General features: G+C 32.6%; 1 protein-coding gene across 6 annotated transcripts in view; it reads left to right on the top strand.

The window, feature by feature from the left end:
* The window catches only part of KIF6 (kinesin family member 6), a 175,984-nt gene that overhangs the window by 69,825 nt on the left and 86,436 nt on the right, over positions 1-19,723 (top strand). For all 6 annotated transcript variants that reach the window (XM_068676590.1, XM_068676586.1, XM_068676591.1 and 3 more), the window contains 3 exons: positions 3,906-4,011; positions 4,850-4,991; positions 6,973-7,185. In XM_068676590.1, coding sequence (XP_068532691.1) covers positions 3,906-4,011; positions 4,850-4,991; positions 6,973-7,185 — 461 coding nt within the window. The remainder of the gene's footprint in view (positions 1-3,905; positions 4,012-4,849; positions 4,992-6,972; positions 7,186-19,723) is intronic.

Here is a 19,723-nt window from a genome sequence, read left to right as displayed (position 1 = left end):
TTAACCTGCTATCCTTGGCATAATGATAGAAGTTCATCATTACTGCATTTATGGACTGGTTACTCAGGTCTTTTTGAAAATGAACTAGAAACAAGAAACAGAACATACTACTTAAGAGAGGTCAACGTAGATCATTTCAGGGCTGAGGCAGAACAACTAAAGCAAGATTTTGTAGGGAGTTTGTTGGATAGATACTCTCTTGTTCCTCTTGAACATCTAGGCACAACTAGATGTTGTTCATGGCTGGGTTGCTTTACAAGGTTTTCAAGTTTGATACTTGCAGACATAAATTCTTGTGACAGCTTTTGGTTAGAGGAAAATAGCTTAAATATGCATTTATCTGTTAAAGAACTAAGGATCAGAGATTAGGTAACCATCTTTTAGTACATAATTATTGCAAAGGAGAAAGTCACTCTCCTTCTTTTGAAGGTAACTGAAGGAAAACCAAAAATCATTTTGGATTTCCTTTACTTTTTGCAAAAATGTTTTTTCTTGCTCTGCCTCTTTTAATAGGAGGATAACTACTGCCTCTATGTGATGCTTTGACTAGAAAGAATTTGTTGGAGTTGTAATTGTAGATGTCCAATATACATATATTAAATATTTTACAGCTCTAATTTATGTGATTCTGTGGTCTAGTTTTCACATATTTTATTTACATCATTGTATTTTTTAATATATGTCATTTATATATGTCATTGTAACTTTTACATGGAAACCTAAAAAAAAGTAAGGGGTACATGATTTCATCTGCGGGCATTCATGGAGATGGGGGGATCTTTTTTTTTCTTCCCTTTTCATTTACTTGTTTGTTTGTTTATTTCTGTAGTGTTCAGGCTAGGCTAGTCTGTGCTTGTTCTAATTCTTAAAGTTGAAATTTTAGAAAAGTATCTAAAAATACACTGAAGATTCTGCAGCTTCCACCAATTGGCGATGAAACTTAATTCTAAACTTCTGATTTATGGTCTGCTATTTCAGACTTGACTTAGTCTGGTGTTTTAGACCTGTTTTGCCTTCCATGTAGTCTTTGAGACACCAAAAAAATGAATTATGCTGTTACATTTTTTTCACAAATGCCAAACATATTAAAAGTTGCATAAGAATCAAGAAATAGAAGATCATATCTATAACTCCAGCTTGTCTAACTCATTACACTTGACAAGTTAACTTTGACTCTCAACTGGCAATCAAAAGTAGAGCTTTTTTTTTTTTTTTTTTTTTTTTTTTTTTAAACAAGGATTCTATATTCTTTTTTCCTCTTGAAATATTTTAACTTTCTGCCATGTTATTCTAGTAATGGTAATGGTGGAAGTTAGTGTAATTTTTTTGATTGATTTCCATAGCCTAAATCCATGGTAACCTGAGAATGGCTAAGACCGTGGCAAACAGGTAATCTTACTCAGGGTAAAATATCTCCTTTCTACATTGTAGTTCAAGATTGAAGGCTCATTTTTATAGATGACTTCATATAGTCAGTCTAGACAGTCTAGTTATAAAAAATATTTTTGTTTCCTGTTATTCACTGAAATCAATATGGTGCTTAGGATTTTGACAAATACTGATTCTTTCCGTGTCGTATAATCACTATATAGTGTTCTCAATAGTGCAAATGTTTGTCTTTTCCCAGTTGCTTATTATTCCCGTTAAACAAATGCCTGCCTCCATGTATGAAGGGTTAGTTCTCCTGGTCATAGTGTTTGTAGAGAGTATATGAATATCCTCTTGTACAACAGGACTCTTTTTTTTTCTGACTTTTTGTTGTTGTTGTTGTTGAACTCTTCATGAGTAAAAAATCATGTAGCAATAAGTAGAATTCTGGTATCTTTTGTCCAGCAGTTTTTGTAGTCTTTTAATGTGAGAAGATGATCAATGCCAATAATGCGTTTGTAACTTATATTTATCTTTAAATATCCTCTCTTTTAAGCCCTCCACATGTAAAGTTCACATTGTCTTCAGGGGGTGTTCCATAAATTCAAAAGTCATTAATTTTGCAAATACGACTGGTATAAACAATCTCTTGTTCTTTAACTAAAGTGATGAAAATGGGAAAGCACAGTTTATCAGAAACTACCTGAGGGTTGCTGTATTCTTTTTCCCCTGTTTTGAGTATTGGCACTTTTTCATGGTGAAATCTGGAGGAGAAAAATAACCAAACCTGTCTGTTATGATATACTGTCATACAGTTCCTAGTTTCCAGGTATTTTTCTTCTAAAAATAATGTTTGTTTGTTTGTTTGTTTGTTTTTTCTGTTTGTCATGCATCTCATAGTTTCATCTTCTCACAAAGAATTGTTATTACAATATAGTAATGTGCCAAGTCTTAGTAAAATAAGTATTCAAAACCAGGGCAATCTCCCAACCGCTTACTCTAGGGCCAGCTTTAGATACTGTAATATTATAATGACTAAAATTTTGGTTATGGAGTTACAGCAAAATGCTTAAGATAATCAAATAGCAATAATATTCCCAATCCTGTAATTGAAGAGGATAAGTGACTATTAAGGGACATTCAGAAGGCATGAGTATTATGTGTGGAGATGAACAGAACTAGTCAAAAAAATGCTAGGCACAGACATAGTTCTGAACTCCTACTTTTCTGTGACCATTTGGCTATAAATGCAATTATTTTAGATACAGCAGCTCACTCAGCTTCACCTAAGATCATCTTCTGAGGACAGTAACCTAAATAAACAGTTAAAATCATAGAATTATTATTTACAAGACATGTGACTGCAGTTGTTGCCCACCATTTGCCTGTTACCTTAATGGTTACAGCATTTGTCAAGAAGCATGGGCCTTTAATCAAAAACCAGCTGATGGAGGTCAAACTTGCACTTGCTATTTTCCAGAAGCATATCTTAGTAAGTGGGTTAGGGGCTGATTTTGGTTGAGAGGTCCTCTGTCCTTTTCCTTTTTCTTACATTCTGGAACACAAAACCCAGGGAGGTGATAAGAAAGCATGCAAGAGAAAATCTGACTCTATGCATATAGCTGTGACATCCAGCTCAAAGGGATGGTATATTGTGTAGGTTTCCAGTCCAAATATTTTAATTTGGTTTTGAAAGAGCAGAAGGATGTTCCTGTGTGCCAGATTTTCTTATGAAGACTGATTTATTGAAATAAGAATTACTTCTGCCTACAGAGATGTTGTCAGGTGCTTGTTAAATAAGTATAAATTATAAGAGAATGAAGCTCTGACTACGTTCCATTAATCAGAAGAGCAGTAGGTCTTTGAGAAATATGTAAATATCTGCATCAAAAAATTAGATGTTCTGCATGGTATTTGGAGCAAGCAATTTTATTTATGAAAGTTATGTTATCAGCTGATTCTTGTAACATAAAAATAAATAGTTTTACCTTCTGACAATAACCGTAGATATTAAAAATCCTATGCACAAAGTCTCTAAAAATTTCATCTGTTATGTTTTCTGAGAGGACAGGCTTTAGATCATGTTAATTATTAGATGACAGGAGAACAGAAGGTTATAAAATAAATTAGAAGAACTAAAGATTACTTCTTCATTGCTTTCAGTTCTAAAACTATGCATTAGTATGTGAAAGTATTTTTTAATATGCAGTTGTACAATCTCCAGTATCAAATCCAGGTTTTAATATCAGGCACAAAAATACCCTGTAATTGCAAAGATGTTGAAGGAAATAGCCTGCTAATAGAAATAGCCTGCTAATATCAGTCAGCTTGGTGAATCAGAATTTGACAAAGGTTTGTCAAAATATCTTTAAATTCTTAATTGAATTCTAATTCTTAATTCTTTATATTCTTAATTTAAATTCTTAATTTAAATTCTTAATTTCTAATTCTTAATGTAAGAAGATCTTTAAATTCTTTAAAGAGTTGTCTGCTTGTTTGTGATTATTTTTCCCCTTAAAAATGTTATGTCTTCTCAGGTTGGATAAGTTAATTGAAACGTTTCTGGAAGATAACGATCCTGAAAGCACGCTGGATGTTGGTGCAGACATGCGCAAGATCAAGTACTGCTTCTCTCATGTGAAGGTATTTATTTTAAACATAGTGAAAGTGCATCTGGGACTGAAAATTATTTGAAGGCATTTACAGTTGAAAAGAGTCAAAAGAAATGCAGTACGGTTGAGAGGCATTGGAAAAGGATAAAACAAACTGTGCAATGCAGGGAGGACTGATAGGAATTTCAAATTTAATTAGAAAAATGTAGAAGAATTGTGTAGAAAAACCAGCAAGCATCTCAGCATGTGGTAACTTATAAAAGAGGACTGCAAGTTATTTGAATAAATCCATTACAAGTTATTTGTAAATGGATAGATACATTCATATGTATTCAGAGCACTATGGAATCTTTACTTTTGACAAATCAAAAGAGATTAAAAAATAAATAAAAATACCATATCCTTGAATCTGTTACACTAACTGTTGTAATAGTGTTGTAAGCCCTTCTAAATTGTTGAAATATACACTTGAAGTAGGAACAACAGAAATTAATAGAAGGTAATATATACTTTGTATTTTGGGATAGAGCTTTCTGATATAATAGTGTAAACATTCCTGACCTTATTGTCTTTTAATAATTATATTGTTAATGGTGAAAGCACTGTAATGGTAGAGAACACTTGAGTTTATGTGTAGAAAGAGTAAAGTAGTTTGTGTTTGGTAGTGAAGGTCAACTAATACAACTTGCCTTACTCTTAATGCAATGCATACAACTTGACAGTCAACTGATGATGAGTTTGTTCTCTCAAGAGTCTAGACAGGCCTTTTCCTTTGCAGAAACAGCTAGACAGTTACAGAGTAAAATAAATACATAGCTGGAGGTAAGGTTACAGGAGCATACCTTTTGTTTGTTTGTTTCTTCTGATAGCAACTAATGAACCATTCAAAGATTTCTGATAAAAAAACAGTCTCACAACACATCTCTGAAGAAAAAGACACTAACAAAGCAGCAGGAAAAGAAGAGTTGAAAAAACTAAAAGAACTTCTGCAGCAAAGAGACAATGAGATCAGTATCCTTTGTGAAGGAAAAATATTATTTGGATTTCAGCTGAGGTGGCTACAGTATTTTTTTCTGTGTGTGAGATAGGAGTTGGCTGTATGAAAAGAATTTCTCTCTATTGACCCCATTGTGTTAAAGCAATTACTTAGTTCCCAACTTTTATGTGGCAGGACCCCTACTTTGCACCTGCTTCTATTTCAATTGTGACCCAAACCAAAAGTCTGGATTCAGGCACCACTTATCTTTAGAATGGTCCAGCCAAGATCCAAATACTGTGGATAAAGCCACACCTAAAACACTTTCCTCAAGCAAATTAAACCTTTTTTGTAGAACAGGAAATTCTGATACTATATAAATTTATTACCTTACAAAACATGCAGCTTTAAAAATTAAATTAAAGCTAAGGCCTTTTGCATGTAAAAATATTAAACTGCTCAGATGTGCTTTATCCATTTCAGGGCCTCACAGCAGACAGGAGTAGCTGTACCATTGCATGATGAAGGTAGGGAGTTATTTTTAGCTGGCTGACAGAGCTGTGGGCAGACCACAGCATGTAGCATGTTACCAGTCTGAACTGAGGTGGCAGGAAAGCTTCTCAATTTTTGTTTTGTCACAGAAAATTTTTGCATTCCAAGGGGCACTTTAAAACAGTTTTAGTCATAATACTGAATGATCCTTTTTAAAAAAAAAAAAAAATTGCTCAATTTTGGTATCAGTTTTCAGGTCTGGGTATGCTTCTGAATGTATAGAAACATTTCTTCCTGATATAAATGATTTAATTGGTATGAAGTTGCTAATGAGAAAAAGCAAAGCATCTGTATCAAATGTTCCTGTACTTGATAGATATATATGGCTTTGTTTACTGAAGTACAAGGAAGAAGCATGTTGGGAAAATCCACATAAGAGTATGTGGGTATAGTATAGTATGTACATAAAGTATAAAACTTTGAACAAAAACTATTTTTCAGTATGCAGCCTCTAAGTGATAGTACATCATCATTAGAGATTTAATAACATGACTACTGTGATAAAATGATGGGAAGTATTGAAGCTTTTTAGTCAATCATAACTGAATTGTAAAGTGTTTTATTATTGCTACCCAGTTTAGTTATTAATTTATTTAGTTAATTTAATTTAGTTATTAATATAGTTATTAATATTCCCCAAAGACTACTTCACATTTTCTGTGGTTCATTTAGAAGATTAATTAGGATTAGAATGAAAAAAAAAATATATATATATATATATATATGTATATATGTGATATGTATATATGTATATATAATATACATATACATATATATATATATATATACATATATACATATATATATATATATCACAGGAAGTCATGTGGTTTTGGCTGAATGTAAACACAATTTTCATTGTAAGCCCTCTATCTGCTGTTAGGCAAAATATATTTCTATGAAATATACTTCTAATGAATATGTAGAAATATAAAATGTGGATGTAAATATAAATGTAAATATGGAAGAAATATGTAGTGTTTTTTTTTATTTCCTAAATACCTGTTCTACTATTTAGTAAGCCTTCTTATTGTGAAAAGATTACAAATGTGATACTCTTGCCAATATACCTGTAAGTTAAAGGTTTATTTTCTTTTCTTTGGAGATTTTGTTTAAAGAATTTAAAGAGTAAAAAAGAGAGTGTCACACAATGTCAATAAGTTATCAGAGTTTTCATTTCCGTTTGCCTGTAAATATTTTTATCAAGCACTGATTTAATGGGATCAGCATTTGTGGTGATGTGTGAATTTATTAGTGCCTGGTAGAAATGATTCTGCTGTTTTGCAAAAACTAGGGTGCCTGGATATGTTTATAAAAAAATATGCCCATCTCTAAATTCACATTCACAAATGGGCTTCCATATGTGAATTGTTCCACTTGAATAAAAAAAAACTTAGGGATAAACAAATAAGATTTTTGCTACATAGAAGAAACCCTTGATGATTTCCTTAATGTATCTTGCAGATATTCTAGTAAATATGCTAAAAAAAGAGAAAAAGAAAGCACAAGATGCCCTTTTCCAGCTTAATGTTGCCTCTGCTGGTTCTACAGCCTTGGAGCAGTCTCTTTCTATAAACTTGGAAGAAAAGTGGAGCCCATCTAACTGCTTTAGCCTGAAAGAGGCAAAAGATCTCAGCTCTTCAGTTAACAGACTGCCTTTTCTTTCCAGACAGACAGGTTAGTGTAATTAAGTGAGCAGTTATTGGGTTATTTCAGTATGATCTTCAGCATATTATCAAATGTGTAACAGAACCAGTTTTTATTTATGTATTTATTTATTTTATTATTATTTATTTATTTTAATTTATTTATTTAATACCAGCGGTATTGTGCTAATTCTGTATCTGCAAATTCAGGAATTTAAATTTATAGCCCTCTCAAGGCGCCGATGGCTTTAACAAACTGATGTGAATCCTCTGTTGAACAGTCCTCCAAAAATGGAATATAAATTCAGCTGCAAGCCTTTAAATCTTCAAGTAAATTTGTTCTCAGAAAACCATTTTTTAAGCATAACTCATAAAAAATATTAGGATGTGGTGGAGTCACCATCCCTGGAGGTCCTTAAAAGACGTTTAGATGTTGAACTTAGCAATATGGTTTAGTGGAGGACTGTTAGTGTTAGGTCAGAGGTTGGACTCAATGATCTTGAGGTCTCTTCCAACCTAGAAATTCTGTGATTCTGTGATTTTTCCCAAAAAGATTTGGAGGTAGTGACTTTAAACAAAAAATAAAAATAAAAATCTAAACCAGAACAGTAGATATTGAAAGAAGTTCTGTGCAAGCATTATTAATCATACAATATCCTAAAACAACAATAAACACTTTAAATCTTTCAGCCTAGGAGAGAAACGTTATATTCAAATAGAATGAGATTTCAGTAATTACGCTTCTAGCTCTTATATCAAATTGTAAACACAAACTTTTTTTGATTGTCTTTACAAATTTTGCTTATGTTATGCTATTTTGACGTTTTTTATTTATTTTTTTTTAATAAACCACTGTGATCATTGCAATTATTACTAAATTAATGTGATCAAATGAATTGAAGCCTTAGTTCCAGAAAATACAAATAACTGCATTTTTGTGCATGTGAATAGTTTTATTGAAATGCTACCTTTCTGCAGCAGCACCTTGGTAAGTGAGAACAAATTCAAAATTATTGTTCTGATGTATTTAAAAATAACTATTTGTGAAGTGGTTCAAAAACTCGTATCATTTGCAAACAAGTTAGAGCTGAATTGATCAATAGTGCATTCATTTCAGAAAGCTAACACAACCAGAATACAGTTTTACCATTTGCCATACCTTTGTCAGCAAATGGGTACTATTTATCCGTATATAACTGATAAAAGATCTCTTAGTAAAGCCATTTTTTGTTATTCATTCTTTACTCTACTTGAGTTGTTTTGTAAAATTTATTAGGTAAACATACAAAGTACTGTTCATTAAGAAAAAAATAATTTGGGACAGATGGTTGGCACAGGGAACCTGCTATGACAATGAAGTTTTTTCTTCGGTTAATCAATATGTAGCTGATTCCTATCCTGTTAGGATAATGTATTTTAGGTGGACTTCTGTCATGAAAAGGTAATTTGTTTTGAGATTAGACTTTTTGTATATAATTGGATTGCATATTGTATGGCTTTCTCATCCTGAAAGTAACTATAAACCTGTCCCCTTCTTTCCATTCCTCTTTTCAATCAGCTTTGGGTCAGATTCTGATATGCCATGATATTCCATGTGGACACGAAAACAATAAAGTCCTCAACAACCAAGATGAAAAATGTGGACATAAAAACCCTCCCTTAGTTTCATTAAAATTAATTTATTTTTAAAATTTGTGCTCATATTTCTGTGAGGGCTACAGATGAATAGTAAGTTATTTCTAGATTATTGTAAGCGGCCTTATATGTCTGCAGTCCCTTCCAGTGGCCTGACATTCTTCCACAAGACTAGTACAGTAATGTTGGCAGCATTAGGACTTCTAATCTTCTGTAATTTATTGGTGTTATAAAGATAATGCCTTATAACCTTTTTTTCTTAATGTTTGTGTTATGGTGCTCAAGGAATACTTTAGACAAAAAATGTAATAATAATAATAATAATAATAATAACAATAATAATAATAATAAAGTAGTAGAACAACTGTTAATAATACAACCCATACAGCTTTGCTAGGATGCCTTAAACCCAATCTTGGGAGACCAATTGTCTTTGCAATAATATAACTGAGTTTCTGTGCTCTTTCGTTATTTTATGTCTCTGAGAATGACAGCATTTTCTCCCTATTGTACAAATAACTATATTTTTGTATTTCTTTTTTGATTTCTTAAAGTTTCTGAAAATAAAAAGCTTCAATACATTTTCATATTGAAACTAACACTTATATTTAAAAGTTCATGGAGAATAGTCAGACTATTACATATTTTTCAAATCAGTTTGTAGCTACACTAAGCCTAGAAGGCTCTCAAGAAAAGAAAATAAGTAAAAATCAGCAAAAAGAAAGCCAGTATTAGGACAAGCAGTCTATGCCATGATAAAAACTAATAATAAAACTATAAATTACAGTACTGTTGGATCAAGATCACATTAAAATCGGGGGGATGGCACATATACTTAAGCATCCCAGTTTTTGTAGGCAAGTTAGTATTTTGAGATCCTTAGCTGCAAAGTAGGATAAAATTTCAAATGGTTATAACAGTTCTATTTTATTATAAAGCTTTGACAGTGCAAAGATATAGTGGTACATTCTTCGGCAGCCAAAAACCCTCAGCTCTGTGTGCTAATCGCTGGGATATGACTCTCTTTCTTATTGGACTCAGTCCTGGACATATATGTATGCTTCAGGCTCGATTAAGCCAATTAATTCCACCTAACAATGAAGCAAAATGTTTTGAAAAAACACCAGTTGTGCAAAGTGTAGTGGTCAACTTTAATGGCAGGATGTTATTTTCAGGTATGTTATTTTAATGCTCTGATATCCACTAAATAGATATTCTGACTGAAGTATTTTCTTTTGGCCTTCAAATTTCCCTACAGAATTCAGAAGCCATCTTTCTTATCACGGTAATTTCTGATAGCTACAGACCTCCTACAATGATAAAATTGTCATCAGTCTCAGTAGATTTGTGAAAGAATCAGAAAGCGGTTTGACAGAAGCCATTACAAAAATACAAAATGCTTTTCTCAAGATTTAGGAATTACCACAGACCTCACCAGATTTCATAACTATATTTGCTAATAGAGTCTTTTACATCAGTTAACACAAATATTAAAGAAATCCCAGAAACTTATATTGTCAGCTCCAGAAGTTATGAATACTGACTCATACATCTTATAGATGAGGATAAATATTCATTAAAAAAAATCATTAGACTTCAGGCCAGTCAGTTTTAAAAGATAGTGAAGCAAAAGCAGTATTTAATATTATTATTTTGAAAAAAAAAAAAATTCTTCTGTATACAAAATTTTCAGAACTAACTGAAACCATTTGTAGAACCTGATTTTACAAGGTTTTAAAGATATATTTAACTTTAGTCATGTAAATAATGTCATGGGATTTATTAAGTATCTGCTTAATACTTTACAGAAACAGTAACTCAGACAATACAAATTATATTGGCCAGTTAACATGGATTGTGTAAGTAAGGAAGTTTTTATGGTGGTTAATTAAAAAGTGTTAACTGCTAAACATTGCAGTTATCTTTCCTTGCATCCTCTGAGTTCGCTAAATGACAATAAATAACAATATTTTTGCAAATTGTTAGTTTCAAAACCCACATAAAACAACTTCCAATAACTGTAGGCATAATTGTTGCATAGTTGTATTTTTTCTTTATTTACTATCATATATATCTGCTTTACATACTCATGACTTACGCTTCTGCATACTCTCTTTTATGTATTTTGTAAATATTTTTTTTAACTGCGAGAGAGAATCTTCAACTCAAAATTCAGACACAAGAACTGGCAAGTTGGGACTTAGACTTTTGCCAGTGTCCTAGTGCAGGATTTGATCTTGTTAATTATTGTGGATAAGACTGAATGCAGGAATGAGAAAGAAATTATCATAGACAATAAGTGAGAAAGAGGTTACAAGGAATAGATAAATGAACAGGAGTTTCATACCATGAGATGCACACATGTGAAAGAACCAGAACTAAGCGTAAGGATACTGGGGGGAAAAAATAATAGAAATTGAAATCTTAAGATTTCTGGTTATTCTGGTTTCTACAAAGAAAAAAATATGTATTTTTTTATTCAGCTCTACATTTTAAATGTGAGGTGCAGGGAAATAATTAAAAAGTCATTATAATGACAGATTTTTTGGTGTGGTCCTGCGTGGAGACAGGAGTTGGACTCATTGATCCTTGTGCTTCCCTTACAACTCAGGATATTCTGATTTTAGGATAATTAGTGTCAAAAGGCATGGTGAGACCCTGTACCAGAGACTAAGATGCCAGTAAGTAGTCAGGAATTAGAGATAAAATACAGTTTTAAAGATATTAAAGATTATCAGAAGAGAGAATACTAAAACTCCTTCTTCAGGTTTTATACCATTCCAATGATAACTCAGGGTGAGTCCTACAGCAGTTCATATAATAGATTTTTACAGTAGTTACTTCACATATTCTTTAAAGTTATCTAATACTGCCATGCTGCCACTTACTGTACAGGATACTACACCAGACTAATCTTACATCTGTTGTCTTATGCTTGTGTGTTAGTATTTAATTTATCTTCTAAAACAAAGGAGAAGTTTAGAATTTGTTTACTGATTACCTCTTCCCGTTTCTGTGTAAAATGCTCTCATATTGCTTGTTTGTATTTGTAATTACTCAACAGCTGAAGATTTCCCTTTGACTCCTACTTTTTCTATTTATCATGCTCATATTTTATAGGAAGAATTTACTTGATTTGGTTTTTTGATTTTTGATTTAATTTTTTACTAGATAGATATGTTTCCTCTTAGCACAAAGCTTTTGATAACCTCAGGAACATGTCAGCAGAAAGTAACTGTATTTTATCAACAAATGACTAGTTTAATTACATCTTTTATGTAATGCCACTTATTCTTTAGTTTTTAAATAAGAATCTCAGAAGCATTAGCAAATTCTCACATTTGATACTGTCCTCAGTAACAATACAAATGATTTGTATATGTACAATAGTGATCTTTGAATATAAAGTAGGAACCAGTATGTCAGCTTAAATGCCTGAATTGTTGGGCTGTATCTCCTGCACTCTACATGGCAAGGACTGATATTTCAGAAAAATTTTTGATGATGACCTGTCTTAGAATTCTGTCCTGGCATTTCATCAAAAAGAAGAGAAGTAGAAGTGAGGTATCATTCTCACTTGAGCTTCATATTTCACATATTGCAAACCTGAAAATAATAATCGTAATTCTGAAGCTATGCATTCTTTTCAAAAGCCATCTGAACTACATGCATATGTCTTCTTGTCTATAGGCATTAAGGATTTGCTAAAGATGTGTGAAAGGGCTTGGGCCTGAGCCAAGGTAGAACTCCCAAGTAGAGCCTTTAGTGTAACATTAAAGCTATTCTTCATCATTTAAACAGTTTCCATACCCTATATAATTTATGCATATTTCAATTTACAGCATATAGGCTATATCAAGTAAACTATTTTAATGGTTTGATTAGTTTGCAGGTTTTCTCTTTAATTCTGTTGTGTCTACTCTACAGTCTAATTTAATGCAATATAAAATTGTATTTCTAGTGTCATGTTTCTAATTACATCTCTAATGTCCTTCTGTTTTCCTATCTTGTTTCTTTATTCTGAAAAGAAACTAGGAAATCAACAGAAAGTATATAAAGAAATATTTAGTTTAGTGAAATATTTGTGGGAGAATCCTATCTGTATCTACATAAGAAAGTCACACAGATATGTCACACAGATATGTCACATAGATATGTCACATAGATATGTGACTTTCTTAATCCATGCTACACTGAATATGTGTGCTCTTTCAGAAGAAATTAAATTCAAATAATATATCTTTTAAGGCTTGATATACATATCATACTATTTACCTTCATGTACATTCTATCTTTTCTCCACCTCCTATATGCCTGAAAATCTAAACAGCAGACTTTGATGATGGTAATTCTACAATCATAGTAACAAAGATTGTTACTCAGATTTGCATTCTGAATGTGTCTTGGGCACCACTATATCATATTGACCAACTGCTAATAAATACTAAGTTGTAAACAGTTGATTTCATGTTAAATCAGATTTTATTCTGAACAGCTATGTCCTTAATTGCTTATTTAAATATAAGGGCTCATATTCAGAATGTCATTAGTAAATTATTATCAACCAAGAGGTTTGATACCAACAGACCTAATAAGGACTGAAATTGGACATGTGCATTGTTGCTGTGTTTTCTGTCTCTTTAGTTTATATCACAGCCTGTATCAGGATGCTCTGTGTGGTGATTAGAGCAGAAGAATACACAAGCACAGCATCTTAGTAATGTCCTATCCTAGGTTTTGCTGATGACAATAGGTTACATAGCATTGAATTCTTCAGTGAAAAATCAGACCAGTTTACATGCTGTCAGATTTGTTGTTCTTGGATCCCAAGAGACTTCTTTTGGGAGGGAATGCTAGGTATCATTCTCCTCTAATTCAGTAAGGCAACAGTGCGACACTGTCTGTTTAGATTGGAAGGTTGCCTGCTGCTGACATTTTGGCAAGCCAGCTCCCATCACTGAGGAGCTTTTACAGATTGCAGAAGACAGTTAGATTGGAGTGAACAGACCAGAGCTTTTTATCCTAGTCCAACTGTTATATCACGAAAAAGGAGAACTTACTTTTCAATAGCCATCTTAATCACAGAACACTCTAAATTATACATCCATAACTACATGAGTAAGTGTGCACAACATTCCAACATACTCAGTAGCTGGGCTGGGTATCTGCTATTATTTACTGCATCATGATATCGTTCATAAATCTGAAACAGACATAGCTCTTTGGCTATGAATTTAATCTATGTTTCAGATGAGCATTCCAGAAAATGCAAAGATAAATTATTGGCATAATAACCTTAGCTTTACATAGGCTTCAACATTTTTATTTTTAGTTCAATAATGTACTTCATTGTAAAGTTTCTCCTGCAGATTTAGTTTTATTCATAATTTATATCGTGTAGAGATCCTTTATGTGAAATCCTAACCCAAATATAGAACTACATAGAGTCTTTCTCAGGAGATAGTGCCACTATTATATATTGGTAGTTTCAGGATAAATCAAAGCATGAAGAATTCTGGCAAAAGAAGAAAAAATCAGACTTCATCACATATGTCAGTGCAGTGATAAACATTGTGTTGTATTTGACTTTTATCATGCTTTTTTCACTTTTTCTATACGGATAAGTCTTGTTTTAAAACAGATCTCAGACTTCTGCTTGTTTGTAGCATAATTCTGTCAGTGTAAGAGATATATGATGTCATTTTTACTCCTACTGTATTTGTTTTTCTACTGAAATGTAAACAATTTGGTTACCATAAAACAGTGTGAATACATAGAATGGCTTGGACTGGAATGGACCTTAAATACCTTCTAGTTCAAACTGCCCTGCCATAGGCAAGGATGCCACCTGCTAGAACACTAGAACAGGTGTCCCAGGAATATGCTGATGGGTTTGAGAGAGAAATTGTTTTACTCTCACCAAAAAAAAAAAAAAAAAAAAAAAAAAGTATCAGGTTTTGACCATTTTTAACCATTTCTTCTTTTTTATTAGAAAAGTTATGGGGATGTTTTAGAGACTGGTGAAGAACTTATCTGCTATACAACCCAATCAGCGTTTAAGATCATTTTTTGCTTGGTGGTATGCAAGCATGTATGAAAAGAGCATCCCACTGAATGGCTGACAAGTTGACTTTAAAATGAAAGTTGAGAGAAGGTTTCTATAAACAGATGGTGATTATGAATAGTGGGAAAGCAGTGATGATAACACACCAACTGTTCAATTATGAAAGCTAAATATTTTCAGCTTGTATTAAGACTTTTCAAAATATTTATCTTGGCTATTGTATATATTTATGTAATAATTTGGGGTAAAAGCTTCTTTCTATTGTTGGGAAACCCACAGAAAGCTCCCTAATGGAAAGGATTGACTGAGGTTTTCCATAATAATCTTTTCTGTGTCCTTCATTTAGGAAAAAACAGGTCTCAACCTACCAGAAAAATTAAGTGCTTAGCAAATGTATATGTTTCTTGGGGCCTTTTGTGGGTCCAGTGATGCTTTGGAATACCTGGGGGCAGAGTCCTGACACTGTGCTCATGACTGAGGTTGTTTGCCACCAAACAAATATACCTATTTTATTGCAATTTGGTCAGCAAAGTAATCATTGATGCTTTTTGGACATTGTTCAGACTTACTGCTGATCTTTCTGACCACTGAGAATAGAAATGATGTCCTGTATCTTCTGTTACAAGTCCAGGAAAAAATACTTTCATTCTCCAGCTGAACTTCTACCAGCTGTTAGTTAGATGTTCAGAATATTTCATTGCTACTGTTAAACTTTTGTTACTATTTTTTACCTTTGTTAATATTTAGAAAGACACATTGTGTCCCTAACTTCTTATGTATTGTTTTCTATAGTACAGAACGATTATTTGTGGTACATTTTCTTATTGCCAAGTTTAAGGACCAAACAGGAAGTATCTGACTTCATTACCTAAGATTTGCTGAATTTATTTTGAAGGCTTTTTAAAATATCTAAATATTTTCAGTCGGCATATGCTTTTGAACAATGTTATGGGGTTATACTTCTGAGAAGTTTAAGAAAGTCATTTTCTGGTATTTCAAGTCACCAGATAAAATATTTATTGCTCCAGTTCTTGTAATAAATATGAATATGCACATCTAACTTCAAGCACATGTTTTGTTGCATGTGATCAGGAGATTAATTGCCTTCCTGAGTATGTCATGTGCTTTTATGCATGTTTGGTATCTCTGTCTTGAATATCAGAGTTTTATTTCTCCTTTTAATCTAGTGAAATAAACAAAAAGCAAAAGATTCATAGAATTTCTTTCTGGAAAAATATAGCTTCCTTTAAATGTACATTGTTTGCAGTAAAAACAAAGAGGGCTATCATATTATTCACTGTGATAACTCTGCCTGTTTATAGGAGTCTTGACTAACTTGTGCTTTTTTTTTTTTTTTTTTTTCTTTTTCAAAATGTCGTCTTCTAACTGTGTGGCTTTCAAAAGCTTTATTTTGTCAGAATTCACAGTGAGTCCCCTGTGAGTTTTGCTTGAGTAAGGACTTTAAATCAAACTCACTGAGATTAGTGAACAGTAAAAAATGAATGGATTGAGAAGTTTGAGGCTCTAGAAACATCCATGTAAGCAACAACAGATGACTATTCCTTGTTACAAAGATATATAAATATATGTTGTTGATTTAAAGTTAAGCGAGCTTTTGCAATTGGCATTCTATGATAAAGCTCTCTGTGTTAGGATTTTTGTCCTCTTAACTAAGTGTTTATAAATATGAACATGGAGTTATTTTTAGGAGATGAAGCCCAGATTTTGCTTTTTTGGAGCTAGTGGAGCTTTTTTGTTGCAAATCTCCATTTGTAACATCAAAGGCAGATTTTGTAAGTTGTAAGGTTTTAATGAGAGTGGGGATTGGATCATTACAGTACTTTCATTAATTTTTTGGAGATGTTGAAACTTGATTATCTTATATATTGAAAATGCTGTTATGTAAACCACTTACCACTTACATGGCCATCAACAGCTTTTTCTTTCCCCAGATTTATTTAGTTTTACAAAAGATTTCTGGTTTGTCTAAGATACCTATTGTGTTTTTCTCTCCACTTTTCAGCTGGGAATCTCTTCTGATGTGGAACGCATGTTTGGAACCTTGTTAAAGATGCTTTTGGCAGTTTTTACAGCCTTCCTCTAGAGTCTGTTTAGATGGGGAAAGTTTCCAGTATTTTTATGTGAGTTTACTGTTCTTTTATCCAGATTACTCTGCTGAAATGTAACCTAGTGTTCCCTGGAAGTTCTCTACTATTTCAAATCTTTTTTGGCTTCCCGATTCATTAGCCATATTTTGGCTGTCTAAAAATGATATTAGATTCTTTAGACTAACTCCTTAAAGATGTTTTTACTTTTTGTGACTGAACCTCTTCAACTCTTGATATTTTAGAGGTAAAATGTGCTCCTGAAAGTTTCTGCGTACTTGAAGGGTGACTGAATTCCTTTATATATTGAGTGTCAGGATTGGCAAATACATCTGTGAAACTTCTTCCATATTGTTATTATTAAGAACATCAGTCCCAAGTGACTACAGTGTCTTTTATTAGAGCCACTGCATGCACATTGTTTATGCATACGGTTAATACAAAAGACTAGAAGTTCATAATATTAGCTTAATCTTCAGATATTTCTGTGCAGGTAGTACTAATTCTGCCGTATAATAAAATTAAGAGTTCTGTTTTGCTTATATAGTTTGTATTTAATCTTGAAAATGGCTTTTCGTGTCCTGGTCTAACAAAAACAGATATTGCCTTGAGAGACAAGTCTAAAGATATTTCAGCAATAAACCCAAACTATAAATTATTGGAAATGCCCCACAGCCCCTCCACCTTTTTTTTTTTTTTGTCCTGATATTTTTAATGAATGTAACAGGTTAGGTTAAGATAAGATTCATACAGATGTTTCAAGCCAGTTTTGTGCTTCTGTCAGTTGGTAAGGTTCTTAAACCTTTGGATGATTTTGCTGAATAAAACAAGAACTGTACAACTCACATGTATCCATATCTCCAATACATCTTGTTTTATGTCTTGTAGTTTTAACTCTGGAACATCTATTTTGTAACTGTGCCTTTGTTTTGTTCAGTTTCAGCCACTTTTCCTGTAGGTTCAGAAAGATACTTTTAAAAGAATAATGCCATGTCAGCAAGGAGTTTTGTAGTATTTAGGTTAATGTGAGAAAATTTGGAGCATTATTGACTTCATTGTGAACTTCAGGTAGTTCTTATTCATAGGTCAGGTAAAAACTCTTAATTATGTTCATTGCAGGGCCTGTCTTAGGGACCTATAGCTGAGATACTCAGCTGTAACAACTAACTGAGCTACACTGAAAACAGTCTTTAATCATTTTGTTGCTAGAGGCAGGTAGGAGCTGGTCTAACACTTCAGTAAATTAAAGCAAATCTGAAAATTTTACTGGTTATGTAGAGTTGTAGAAAGAGCTAAATGGTTCTTTGAGAACCTGCATGCCACTCATGGTCCCTGAGATGCAGGTGATTATGGTTAGTCCCCTGCAGCTGACGTGGTGTAGCTAAATTATCTTATCTTGGTAAGCATTTAACTGTAATTCCAGTTCTTCAAACCATGTATCTGACTCTGATATGGTGAAAGACATGACAGAGTTCATGATTGTCATGACAAAGTGCTAAGATGTCCACTTTTTCATACTACAGTGCTTAAGGTTTATTTTCACTCCCTAACTAGTTTTTCCTATTTTTCTGGTAAATGAACTTATAGAAGTGAGTCATGTGGTGATTATGGAGCAAAGCATTTGCTGAAAGACAGTATTCCCCCTTCTGGTACTTCACCAAATATTTGTGCAAATAATCCTACTTTTAGTGTGAGCCCCTTACCTGATTTTCAGCATACTTTTAGTAGACCTGCATTCAAAATTAAGTAAAATTGAATCTTTTACTCTATTTTCTAGTGTCTGATTATAATGTAAATATTTTTCTATAATCAGTATTCTGCCTGTTTTATTTTATTGTGTGTGATAATTTCAAGCCTTTTCCACTTGGTCACCTTCTGGCCATTGAGCTACTGTGATATACTCTGTGATAAACTAGCTTACTGTTGCAGTTTTAATGTTTGTAATTTTTATTTTCATTCCACGATTTCTTCAAATAATGGTGAGCTCAAAAACTGTATTTGGAAGTTCAGCTCTAGGCAAAACTAATATGGTAAAGTAATCCAAAAATCTGATGCTGTTAATATTGGATGCCCTGTTTGAAACCATCTACACTTTATTTTATTATACATATTACATTGTAACTACTGTTTTCTTCTTCCATTTGAGCCTTTCTATTACCTTGGTATAGAAGCCTTTAAGAACATCAGTTTATCATGCTGGAGCTAACAATATATTTTACCAAAAATCTGAATGGAGAGATGTAACTTCTTTTTGTATATATATTTGTACACTGGTTTAGGAAGAAACTATCTCATTTCTGCTTATTCCTCAATAGATACCTGTTTCTGCATACTTGTGTCTCAGTATAGAGAGTACAAACATATAGAGTATGGTTTATCACAGCAGTTGTATGAAATTATTAAGTATTTGGATTTAATAATTTTCACTGTTAAAGCGAAAACTGATTTATTGGCATCCATGAGGTTAAAGATATATATGTACATATGTGTATATATATTTATTTAAAATATATTATGCTTTTCTTAGAATATAGGCAACTTCTAAAGTTTTGAACTGAAGAGATTTAAACTGTAATGCTATCTTCTTTTTGCATTGGTTTATACTTTCTAACACTCTCTTTAGCTCACACATTTTCAGGCTTGTTTTTTCCTTCCACATTTACTAGGATCTTGTGGTAATTTCAGCAAGAAATGCATGACTTGCAAGCCATATCATATTAAATGCATATAAAACTAGACAGATATAAAATTTCAATGAAAGGGAT

The sequence above is a fragment of the Anas acuta genome, chromosome 3, assembly GCF_963932015.1.
Source record: "Anas acuta chromosome 3, bAnaAcu1.1, whole genome shotgun sequence".
Classification (NCBI taxonomy): Eukaryota; Metazoa; Chordata; class Aves; order Anseriformes; family Anatidae; genus Anas; species Anas acuta.
Note: the sequence above shows the minus strand (reverse complement) of the source record. Positions and strands in the feature narration are given on the sequence as shown.